The sequence below is a fragment of the Sinohyriopsis cumingii genome, chromosome 12 (assembly GCF_028554795.1).
Source record: "Sinohyriopsis cumingii isolate HCF-2022 chromosome 12, ASM2855479v2, whole genome shotgun sequence".
Classification (NCBI taxonomy): Eukaryota; Metazoa; Mollusca; class Bivalvia; order Unionida; family Unionidae; genus Sinohyriopsis; species Sinohyriopsis cumingii.
The window spans coordinates 40,537,762-40,550,919 of NC_142972.1; the positions used below are offsets into that span (position 1 = coordinate 40,537,762).

General features: G+C 32.9%; 1 protein-coding gene across 1 annotated transcript in view; it reads right to left on the reverse strand.

Moving 5' to 3' along the window:
- Nucleotides 1-1,186: 1,186 nt before the first annotated feature.
- Nucleotides 1,187-13,158, reverse strand: part of LOC149786310 (uncharacterized) — a 28,394-nt gene continuing 16,422 nt past the window's right edge. The window contains exon 2 of the mRNA XM_089976696.1: nucleotides 1,187-7,888. Within this exon, the coding sequence (XP_089832822.1) occupies nucleotides 5,290-7,425 (2,136 nt within the window). The 5' untranslated portion in view covers nucleotides 7,426-7,888 and the 3' untranslated portion in view covers nucleotides 1,187-5,289. The remainder of the gene's footprint in view (nucleotides 7,889-13,158) is intronic.

Consider the following 13,158-nt stretch of genomic DNA (forward strand, 5'->3'; position numbering starts at 1 on the left):
CATCATTCACTGAATTTTCAAAGAGCTCATGTTACTCTAGACTAAAATATTATTCTGGGATTATTTTGAATTTATTCAAAGGAGTTTTTGACAATGCCATTGCAATACCAAGACTGTTGGCCGACCAGCACATTTGAGAATCTGGAATTTATTCTGAGCACTCTATTCTTTTGGACTTGTTTAGAACTTTTAAAAGTTATTTTGGATTTAACTCATAATGCTGTAGGTCGCTCTTCAATTTTCATTTTACAAGTTTGGTAATTAGATTATTTGTTAAGTTTACAAAATTTGTTGGTTTCGTTTCCTTGTATTAATTTATTTATGACCATATTATTGTAACGAAATGATAATAATAATAATAATAATAATAATAATAATAATAATAAAGCAACATATATGTGTACCAAGGAAGATTTCATGTTAATTTTTAAGAATACACATGTAATCATAGCATCCGTTTTGTAAATGAATGTGTAAGAACGAATAGAAATTTATATTAAACTTTATCGTTACCACCCATCTTGTACCCACCGTATCATACTAATGTGAAACCTATTGACTAATATAACATTAAAGACCGCCAAGTGTACTTGCGAGTGTTATATCGAAAACAAATGTTAAATTCCCTTTGAATCCGTAATCTTACAGTTGTGCCCATTTGCTTGTTCCTCATGAATTGCGGATATATTTCATCTTTTGTGTAAAACAAATGTACGCATTTATACCCAGTTTATGAAATAGGTCATTAATTCACCACATGAAACCATGTATTCTATCTGAACTTGATCTATTATTATGATTATCATTATTATTAAGATGAAAAATTTGCATTTTCACTGGAGATCCTTCACTACTACGACAACTAGGTTGCAGAAGAGAGAAGCGTGACTGTAAATTCATGTCTTGCCAGTTAAGGCAATCGACAAATGCAGCTACGAAATTTTGAGGTTAAGCTAACAAGTGATATGACTGTCAGAGACTATTTCCTAAAATAGCAAAATTGTGTTTGACACCTATAAACTAACGCTCCTTGCATATATATTTTATATGTCACGGTGTGATGATTAAACTAAATCCATCAAGTATAGATCCAGCTATTAGCATTTTTCTTTGTTTCAAATATTTCTGCATTGAAAAAAGAAAAGGAAAACATTACAGGAGTTACTTTCGTTTTGTTTTTGCCTTGAATGTACATCCATAATATTATCTAGCATCAGCAATGCTCGATGTAATTTGCAATTTGCGAGTAACCAGCAAAACTGATACAACCCTTTCTTTTCTAAGCAACTAAAACTGGCACGGTTGAAAATAAAGTGGGTGATCATTAATTCCATGCTTTGGGAGAAAATGTAAACTATCTATTATTAAGAACCATAGATTTTTCTTTAGCTACTATTTGCTTTGCTTATTTTATTTGGAGTTGTCTTCATCCTACAACTGTCCGTTTTTGCTGGGTCCGGCATTAAAAGGTATTTTCGACTATTTCCTACCCGGGACGTAACAATCAGAGAAAAAGAGAAATTATTTATGAATTCTGGACTGTAATTTTTTTTTACAAGCAAACCTAATAAGACAGAATGCACATGATAAACGTGACAATTACACAGGAAGCATCTCTATACAAGGACAATATCGTCTTGACACTATTAAAAATAGGTCACATTCGTCTCTGCCAGAAAGTGTAGAACGCGGTATTATTCGGAACAAGAAATAACTGCACTCAAATATAGAATAAATTTGATCCTCGCCAAAGATGCACTCAAAACTCTATCGTCATTAATTACGATGAATCGATATATTCATTACTTATAGTCATTATCTTAACAGATAATTTGTAAATAATAATGAATATTATTTTTTTTAGCAAATATTTATCACTGAAATCGACTAATATATGTACAATTATACATCACGGACATGATTGTACGTGCATTTAAGACTATCATGAATGCAGTGGTATCCATTATTTGAAGGATTTTCAAAACTTACTTTATATGGTCATCTGCAGGGTTACATAAAATACTTCAGCTGAAGTTCGATACTTATTTCTTATATTTATCGACCTATCCTTCTTTGATTGTTCTCTTTGTAGTATTTGACAACAATCTTTAATTACTCCATTTATTTCTCTCTAATTGTACTTAAACAATTTCAAGTCAATGCGAACAGTCAAAATCAACATTCAAAAATATTCATCGTTAAAAGTTCAACTAAACATTCTACAATACGCAGAGACATTTGATGGAACAATTACAACTCAGATTTAGTTTTAATGTACCAGATCGATTTGTATCTTAAATTCAGATATAAGTACTTTAGCTGCAATCTATAATTTCTTAGTTAATATGAAATGATGTTGATATGAAACTCATTAAACAATAGAGCAGTGTCATAATCTTATGTCATGTCGTAAATGAAACAAAAGCAATTAATTAAAACAGCACACATATAATACACTGAAAACATGACGTAACTAAATTCTTATTTTAAAAATCTATCAGAGTTTTCTGTTAAACGTCTAAAATGTTAATGACATTTCAGAATATATTACTTTGGAGAATTAAAAATGTCAGTGAATTATATAATCATGTATTTGATATAGACTCAAGAGTAAACAAATAAGAAAATTGAATTTTAGTATAGCAAGTAAATCTATATAAATATTACAAACAAACATTACAATACATTAGACTCTATAGATACATACAACAATGAAGATTGAAACAAATAAATACGATGAAATAATAATGCATGTTTAGTGAGCATGGAAGGAAAAATGTATAAAACTGGAATTAATAGTAAAATCATAATTGAAAGGATCAAATATTATTACAACTGTATTACAAAGATAACATAAAAGGAATATTTTTTCAGCTATAGATTCATGGAATTAACGAATGCGTAAAATAACAGCCACCTTTTCTGCAGAAGGAATATTGCTGTTTATGTAGTCAACCTTAACATTTTTGAGAGCATAACTAGAGACAGAGTTATATTGCTTTAGTTAGCTCTTCAACTTTTCTGAATAAACTAAAACGGTGCCTCACATGTAAGCCAGTTCCTTCAAAATATAACGCTGATTAGACAAATTAGAAAGTGTTCATAGTAAATATAAATAAAAGGTGTTATTTGAGCTTGAGACATTTAAATTTTAAATTTGGTGGCAAAAGAAAACAACAACATTTTTAGATTTGGACATATACAATTAAAATTGATTTACCTAATATGTAACACACACACACACATACACACATACATACATACATACATACATACATACACACACACATACACACACATACACATACATACATACATACATACACAGACACAAACACACGATTACAGCATTCAGTCTATGCCTGCTTAACTTCGATATAGTCAACCTTACTTTCTATACTCATTATCATAATGATTTCTTTAATACTCTACAGATGGGATCAGTGTCATACGTAAATGAAAATCATATTAAATACAAACTATCATGCGTACATACTAAAACATAAAGCGAATACGAAAATGTAATCTATAAAAGTATGTCAAGCCAGAAGAAAAGTAGTTCAATGTTTTGAGCACAAAATTAACCAAATAGTAATCACCACGCACTAAATCAAATTTCCTCTAGAATAACATATATACGACACGTGTTGTGAGGAATGCTACTATGAGCGTCTCTGTGTTGGCATAGCTTCATGTTGACTCAGTGAAACACATGTAATCCTGATATATAAGGGTACATATTCATGGCATAGGTTCATTTGAATACAACAAATAATACAGAGGATTCAGGCATTTCAGAGAAGTTAATATGGAACCTTAAACTATTTCCGCCACCACCGGGAAAATGATATCTATTGCTATTCGCAGACGAGAAAAACATTAAATGACATGTATCAGTATGTAGATAATTTCCAATTATTACCTTCAAGCAAATATTTGTCATTTTAACTGAGGGAAGCACATTCAACTGTACGCCTATACTTTAATTGCTAGACGCATTTAACAATATTTGTCAAATGTGGGTTTCATTTTCATAGTCAAATCCGAATCATTACGAAACATCTTGTTTTATACGGTCATCAAGAGGTTTTATTGAACGAATCATATACCATGAATTTTGATACGTTACCATTATTTCTTTTAGTTTGCTTTGTCACATGCCATAAATTCTGAACACTAATATATTATATTTTGAATTGTATTTCAGCATCGACATCCTTGGCAACACGTTCTCTCTAATGAATCGAAGTCTTTCTCAAGTCAGAGGTAACTATCAGAATGATATACTCATGACTATACATAAGTAAAACAGATGGGTAAACTATTTTTGTAAAAACGATATGTATTCATGCGAAAATTGTACATCTTAGTGTGTTATACACGATTAACAAATCACCAAACCCAGCTTAACATTCTTTAAAAGGTTTCCTAATTTAAAGATATCTTTTATATTATTTTCTTGTGACTGAATTAAAAGAAACAAATTACAGTTTGATGGCAAACGACTTCAGTTCAAGATTTGTTTCCCATCTTTACAGTATATTTTACACAGAAGCAAGTTGATTTCTCTTTGCTAAACATGTAGTAGACAAAAATATATCAAATTATTAGTTGTACTGTGCCACTCATCACTGGTGGTTTAATATAATAACTTTTAAATCGAGCGAATGCAACCCACCATGGCTCTAGCTAGACTTTTGGTCAGTAAATGTGAAAATCTCTTTCGTGTATATCATCAAAAGGCTATTATCTATGACAGTAGCTGATAACTCGGAGAAACCGTCGGGTTGTTCCAAGCCAATGGAGCCTAAAGATATGCCTATCAGCATGTAGGGGTACGTGAAATATATTTTAAAGTTAAGAAGGGGTCCTCATACTCGAAATGACTGGGACCACTGATCCATGGCATTACTATCTGATATTTTGTGTTTGCTTTATTAGATGGTTGCTATAGATTTGATACACTTAGTGTATTTGGACGTAAACATTGTCACAGAATGCCGTTTCGCATGTTTGAAACCGCATGTGAAACATAAGACATAAATTTATAACTAATAAATGTGACTGACGAAATACAGATACTGTTTGGTAGCTCCTTACAACACCATCACTTTTATCACGTTATTTGAAACATTATGATATTTTATCAATAAGAGTAAGCTGCATGATTTTCGAAAAGGTAGCTCTTAGACTTACCAAAAACATTTAAGACGGTATCAGCCCACGTGATTTGCTACTTATAAAATGTTTATCTTAGATATAGTATTCTTGTTAGTGAAACTCGTCTACCTAATATTCAATCTCTTTAACACATAACAAGGCAAAGAAAAACCGTCGAACCCAACACATAAAATAATCATCCTTCTTAAGAGCCTCCGTCTCGAAATTGATTTTCTGAAATACAGTGAACTCTAGTCGACAATCACACTCATCAACAATTATTACACTCAACTTGGACTTCTTCTGCATGTAAATTTCATGAGCTATCTTAATGAAGTATTCAAAATCACCACTGGGTTTTTCGTTTGTTTCCAGTATCAAAATAATATGCATGCTCGACGCCATCTGCTTCGTTTGCTCTTCATTCCTCCATTTACCGGCTTGAACCTTATCACTGTTGCAACTGATCCTTAACCCTGAGTATTCGGACACAAAATCTTCTAATTTCTTTGCCAGAAGGACAGCAGATCTTGGGTTTTCATTATGACTAGGGTATGTTTCCTCGTCAAAAAGAAGAAATATGTCAAACATACAATTTTCCTTTTGATGGTCCACAAGGTCAAAGACAAATGCTTGTTGAAATCTTTGACCTGAGGTTTCTTTCTCGTTCTCATTTGCCAAGTGAAAAGCACATTCAAGGTATACCAACTTGCAAAACTCTTTATCCATTTTGTCCTTTTCATTTGTACATTTTTGCAGGTCTAACAAAACCGCCGCTTCTTCAAATTGTCTTTTTGCCAATAAAATTTGAATTTCTCCACGAATTATTTGAGGGTCCTTAACCTGTTCCTCGTTCATTTCCTTAATTTGTTTAATGAAATCATGGGTTTCACCATATAGTTTGAGCATTTTGCTGAGCTCAACCAGTTCTCTCAGCTTTCCAATATTTCTATCTTGTGGCTGAAACATGTCTTTTAGGGTTGGATATGACATCCATGCATCTTTCAAGTTGTCTAGTTGTTTACTAGCTTTATATGCTAGGGTTACTATTGCTTTTCGAAAATATTTAATAGCATCTGAGTCCCATATTCTCTTCTTCTCTGGATCTAATTCATTCTTCGCCATATCTCTGCAACATGCACCCATATTTTCATAACAAGACACAGTTATCATCGTTGTGCTTAATACTTTCAAGTCTAAAGTCCGCACAAATGTTTCAAACGCCTTCTTAGGCTCGTTTACCTGCCGAAGCAATATGCCCTTGTCCAATGAAGCCCATTCATTGCCAAATTCGATAGCTTTATCCAAATGATCCATAATTTCTTTCACAGCCTCCTGTTCAGAATCCGGTATACTAAACAAGCCACTGCAACCCTTTGCTTGTGCCTTCTTCATAGTTTGGTATTGTCCATGGGGTATTTGAGGTTTATCTGTGTTCATTGGAAGATAACGCCCCTTAGATAAATGTTCATGCTGCTCGCAATGTTCATCCTGCGATGTATCTGCTACAACTTTCTCCAAACCGCTATTTTCAGATTCCTTCCTACAATTTCCATTTTCATTACTCATTTGGAAGGAATGATTTGAATATTTATGTTCTTTTTCTCTAGATATTTGTCTCTCTCCCCCCAGTTGCGGTTGTTCATTACATATGGACGCATCGTTCCTTACACAGGCGTTGCTTGAGGAGCTCATCTCTATATTATTTGCTTCGCATCTTCTTCTTTCTTTAAGAATTTTGCCTTTCAATCTTTTGGTTAAGATAAGAGCCAGATGGTGATGGCCATATGAAGTTTCCCTAATGCTTAATGATTTCCTCATTACTTCTTCTGCTTTGTCTAGTTTCTGCAAGTATTTAAAATGTTTTCCACATACTTTAAGAATATGCGAATCTTCCATAAATGAGTTAAGGGCCGAATCAAGAAAATATTCGACGTCTTTGTCTGCAATTTCCTTTGGAAACAACTCTTCTTGACTTGTTGTAACTGTTACTCCAGTGTACATGGAATATGAAAGCTCCGCGAGCGAAGCATAACACCTACCTTTCCATCTAGCTGGACAATTAGAACTAGCCACGTCATAAAACAGTGAAGCAGCTTTTTTAACGAACTCACCTATGTTTCTATCTTTCCAATCTTGTTTAGGCAGCATGTTTGCGGGATTACAATATTTCCTATAAATAATCCCCAAGTCTAATTTCCAAAGCTGCACATCCTTCGCACAAATATCCGTGTCACTTGCTTCATCAAGTAACTGATTGTACATATCTACTGACTGCGAGAAATATCCTGGACCGAAAACAGAATAGGAGTAAGCTATTTCTGCTTTTCCTTGCAGTAGAAGATTTTTTATTAGATTCCGCCAAGATCTCCACTTCAGTCAGATATTCATTCGCTTCAGTCAATTGGCCATCTTTTCGTCGCATCCAAGCACGATTGCAAAGCGAGACAATATTATTTTTCTCCAGCTCCAAAACTTTACTGTTATGTTCATATGCTTTATCTCTTTCATCTGCCTTCCAGTGTAGAAAACAAAGCAAGTTATAAACTCTCGTCGCCTCTGTATTCGATTCAAATTCATTAGCCGTACACATGTGCTCTAGCTTTTTCTTGTTTAACTCTATTTGTTTGCTTTTGGTAAGGTCTTCAATTTCAAGGGTAAATGATGACGGTAATCTGAGGAATTTTTCTTGGAACTGCTTTTCTTCTTCATCCATTTCTCATGCTTTCTGAAATAAATTATACGACAAGTTTTTAATATCGATATTTTCTTCCTTTTTGATAAATGTACTGCTTTTTGTACGAAGATCAATTTATTAAAATGGATTTTATTACGAGATCCCTCTTATTAGACTTAAGTAAAATGTTGCATTTTCCTCGAGACGATCGTCAAAAGAAGTTGTTGTTGTTGTGGGGTTTAACGCCATTTTTCAGCACACGATAGGCTATACATGGCGGCCAGTACTAATGGTGGAGGAAGAATCCGGGAAAACCCCGGAAAGAACCACCGACCCTCGAGAAGCTACTGGCAATCTTTCTCACATACCCACATTGGCCGAATCCGAGACTCGAACCCATGCAGACAGAGGTGAGATGGTAGTGATCCGTAACGGAGAGAACTTTAGTCAAAAGGAGTAATTGCTATTGAAAATAATTTTAGAAAATAATATGCTGTTTTTAAAAGTATCAGAATCGTTTATCACAAATAAGTAATCACACCCCCATCGGTAAATACTAATTATATTTGAAAATTCTATTAACGTCTATTAAAAGTAAATTTCTTGTGTAGGTCTTACTGTTCGTAAATCTTCACAGACGATGAGAAAATAATAAAAAGAGTTTATATATACTGCTTTGATTAAATCAGGTACAAACATTGTCTTTTGCTAATGTGTAATACTGCATATAATCGTTTTATGAGGTTCTTTGAATAAATGCATTACAGTATTTAATATTTTTAAACTGTACTTTATAGCTGTCCAGCTTGTTTTCCAAATTCGTCTCTGGTGGACCCTTTTTTCATTTGTGTTACCTTCAATGGTAATTTGTCAACCTCGCAAATTTCGTCATTGTCGTTGTCCCTATGTTCCATTTACTTAAGAGCAAAATTTACAGTTAACATAAATATGGTATTGCAAATTTATTAGCGGCACCTTTAGTCCGAGAATTTTTAACTTGAACTGGTTTTAGAATTAATTTGAAAACACAACATTCATACAAGTTTAGTGATACAATTTAATTAAGCAAAAAAAAAACAAATCGGAGCAAAACATTCCCAAAATACAGCACCAATGATAGTTACTAAGATAAACAAATAATGCTATTTTTAGCCTTGTAATAATAATAATAATAATAATAATAATTTATACAGTAATTTAGGCCACCAACGCATATTACAAAGTATAATACAAGTAAAAATAAGGTGCGCCATGGTTTAAGAAGTTAAATATGGTGTTCATCGTGAGTATAGATACGTAATTTCCTATTGAGTTATGAAAGATTGTCTAAGACAGATAGCCAAATTGATGTAGTAAGAAAGATTTCTTATAATTAATATACTGCTATGACTCATTAGGAATACAATTTTTTCTGCAGACGGAAAGAGATAATAAACATCCTTGAAGTATTTCTTTATTATGGTCGTTAGCTGGACATACAAACAAAATGGAATTCATCTTCATACAAATAAACATTATTTATCCGGAATAGTTCACAATACCTATTATTTCCCTCTATCCTGATATGCCTCCCTGTCTCTATTTTTAGACTTCTCATAACTATATTTTAACGAATGAAGACAAAAAAAAATGAAAGCTGTTTTAAAATGTTCAGAAGATAATAGCAGACAAGTAATAAATAACACAAACTCAAATCCCACAACAACGGAAACCATATAATATCGCACCAAGACTTTGATTTGTACATAAAAGAACGCAAAACATCAAATATTATACAATTTGTCACATACATCAGGTCACAAAATTATAAAATGCCGTCTAAAGAAAAATGAAACACACTCAATAAAAAGTAGAATGTTTTGAGATCTTAACTTTTTTTTATTAAACAAATTGTAAATAAATTATGTGTAGCATTTGTTTTCTTTCATATCCTTGTTAATGTTCATTTTAGATATTTAAGAATGTAGTAAACATGCATAATGGTTCCAGTTACATTTGTACATCCATAATTAGAGGAACAAAATGTGTCCATTACATATCTAAGAGTGTATATCATCGAAATTCGTTGCAGTCATAAATTGCTATTATTTACAGTGCAGCCCTAAACAATTGCTTCCTGTCATTTCTTCTTTTAGCTTTATTCCAACCTTTCGAGATTCTCTTGTTTCGACATTCTTTTCATTTTATCTTATTTCGGCTCCTTGCAAGACATTTACCTACCAGAAATATTACTCTTGGTGTTGCTAGCGCTACAGTGATGTATATGTTTTACCAAGCTTGCATTTACAAAACTTTCGTATGCTTTCTATATTTGTTTTCTACCCATTATTTTGAGCTACAATTGTTTCATTGTATTTCCAGTTTTTTCTAATCATTAGCATCTGTACGTATTTTTTATTCTCTTCAAAACCTCATTTTTGTTTTCAAGCTATTTATGCTCAGTTTAAATGTTGCTAAAACTGTGCCACATCATTTGACAATACTTTGGTATTATTTATACTGTGATAATTAAACTATGAATGCAATAATTAATGAACCTTTGTTAAACGATTTATCAGATAATTGATTAAAACTCCTATACAACCAGTTACATATATAGTTGATGCATACAAAGAACGTATTAATTATAGAATATAAGGAGATGAAGATCAATATAAACTAATTAAGGTTCATTTTTTTTCGTCATTGAGGGAACATTGAGTTACTATGAAATAGACAAAGGGTTAACGCGATTTCTTTAAGAAGTAAGCCAAATAAAACGTATTCAATTAGTTATGTTGCTGCACAAAAAGGAGAACTTGATTTTCTAGATATTTAGGTTGGACTTTAGGGGTAACCGTTATACACAGGGAGCAATACAATTATCGAAACAGATTTGGAAGAAGTTATAATTTTTGCAAGAAAACTAATTTTTTTAAGAGAAATATTTAATTTAATGATGAAAATGAGAATAAATAGAAAACAATTAAACAAAGCTTTAAACAGTACTTATTAAAACGAATGAATAGTTAAATATTATTATTATTTCATCTTATATAAGAAATATAAAAAGGATGCAATGTGAATAGTGTTGATATAGAAACACACAAAGTAATATAAAGAAAATCAGACGATTTCACGGATGCAAAATATCTAGAGGAAACAAAATTGATGTCCGGAAAACAAAATATGCATAAAGAAATGATGAAATGTAAGAAATACTGCACTTGTTTGAAATTATACAGGCAAACATAGTTGTGGATTTAAAAGATTTTTAAAATAACTGGCCTCAAATGAAGTGATTGTGTTTGATCGATTGTTTGAAACATCAAAAGAAAGAAGTCTTAAACACCGGAGATTAGGTTCGCATTGAAAAAAAACTCCTCAGTTTTAGCAAATGTTATTTACCGAATGGGATGACAGAATTGTTTCGTGCGATAAAATGGGTGTATGCACATGACCTACCTGTCTATAAATTATAATATATTAACAGTGAAGTGTTAAAATGGACCTTTTACTTGCGCGTGTTACAACAAGTGATCAAGAAAGATAAAGAAGATACAATATCGAACGCACTCTCGATCTAAGAAGACGTAAGATGGGAAAACGTCGTATCCAAGAAGTCAAAATCCGTTGGAAAGAGTATCCATCCAGTTTAAATTCTTTGACTGTAGCTTCACAATTTCTTATCTATGAAAATATACAGAAGTCTCAAAATTGCCTCTAAATACAGCAGCCCTTCAGGAGGAACAGAAGGGGGAACGGGATTGACAGAGAAGTGGATGAGGCAGCAGAGGCACATCTTTGAAAAGTGGGTGTGGGTCCAGCAGATGCTACGGCAGAGAGAAGAACCAGAAGACTCGAGATGGAGCTGCATCTGAAACCTAATGTTAGACGCTCTGTTTCCGTCGTCGAATTGATTGACTGCATCTAGATGTACCCCTATTGACGTTGGTCAGTCAGTATACTTAAACATTATAATTTTAAGCGTCGCCACAAAGCCATATTGTCAAAATGACAACCGTCTGTTGAATCTCGTTGGTTCCCAAGAGTAATGTTTGTCCCCATATCGCTATATTATCTATTCATATTAATAATGTGCTCACAGAGATACTGTGTTAAAATATTTTGCATATTATTTTCTAGCATTTTGTCTTCAAGACCAAGCTGTTGACATTTAACAATATAGCACTGAATGATACACTCTACAATTTTCCATCCGTCGATCCTTAAGATAATACATCAGATAGATGCAAAGTATATATCATTGACTCAAGTACTTTTTCTTGTGTGATCTGCTAAGTAATACTGCATCGATTACTTAGAAGGAATAGCAATAATCTATGTTGACTTTTCTTTTGCCTTGTGAAGCCTGTATTTACTAAGGCGTTATTTTGTTAAACAAACCCTCGTAAATTTGACGAATCAGGAATATCACTTTTTAATACTAGCCGAGCATATTTCTGAAATACTCAAAATCAAGCAGAATGGAAAGCGTGTGCTGTCTGCTTTAAAACCATTGGAAACACAATCTGACAGTAAAATGTACAATCGATAAAGAGAAATATGTTGTTCCACAGTGTATCTTTAGACGGATAGTCTCTTTTAGCAGCGACATATAAATTAGGACCCGTTATCAAGATCTTATTTTGATCTACTAGTCTAATTACCAAGACCTTCTCCGTCTAAAATCCACATAATCTCCTTTTTACTGAGGTTCCGATGGGATGACTATGGTGCTGTGCAAGTATTTTCCAATGTTGTCCAATGTTGATTTATTGAATACTACCATTGGAAGGGTGGTGTTCTTTTAAGTGTGCTGACATATTGGTTGTATTTATTGCATGCAGATTGGCGGCAGACACATTCTTATCATCTATTCATATGCCATTCTCCTCACTGACAAGATAAAAAATGCCTCCAGACAAACTGTCTGTTAGGTGTCAATGATTTTTATTCGAATCTTTAAGGTCATTTCATGCTACTCCATTCTATCACGCGCACGACTCGTCTTGGTTATCACACACTTCTGTTTGCACTGCGTGAATGTTTTTAAAACATTGTATTACCAATTTCATGTCTTGACAAAACTTTGGAAAGTATCAGGGTGTTGTCTACAAAACAGAAGAAATAGTGCAATTTCACCATGCAATGAAAATCTTATCTAGAACAAGTCTGAGTTATAGAACCGGAGATGACTAACTTTCTGCAGCTGTCAAACAACTGTCGTGGAAACAAGCACTCGTTTATAACAGTGGAAAAAAATTATTAGCAACATCCACGCCTCTTCAATAAATTAACAAGATAACCCTCACCATGCTGATTATGTGCTATTTTATTTC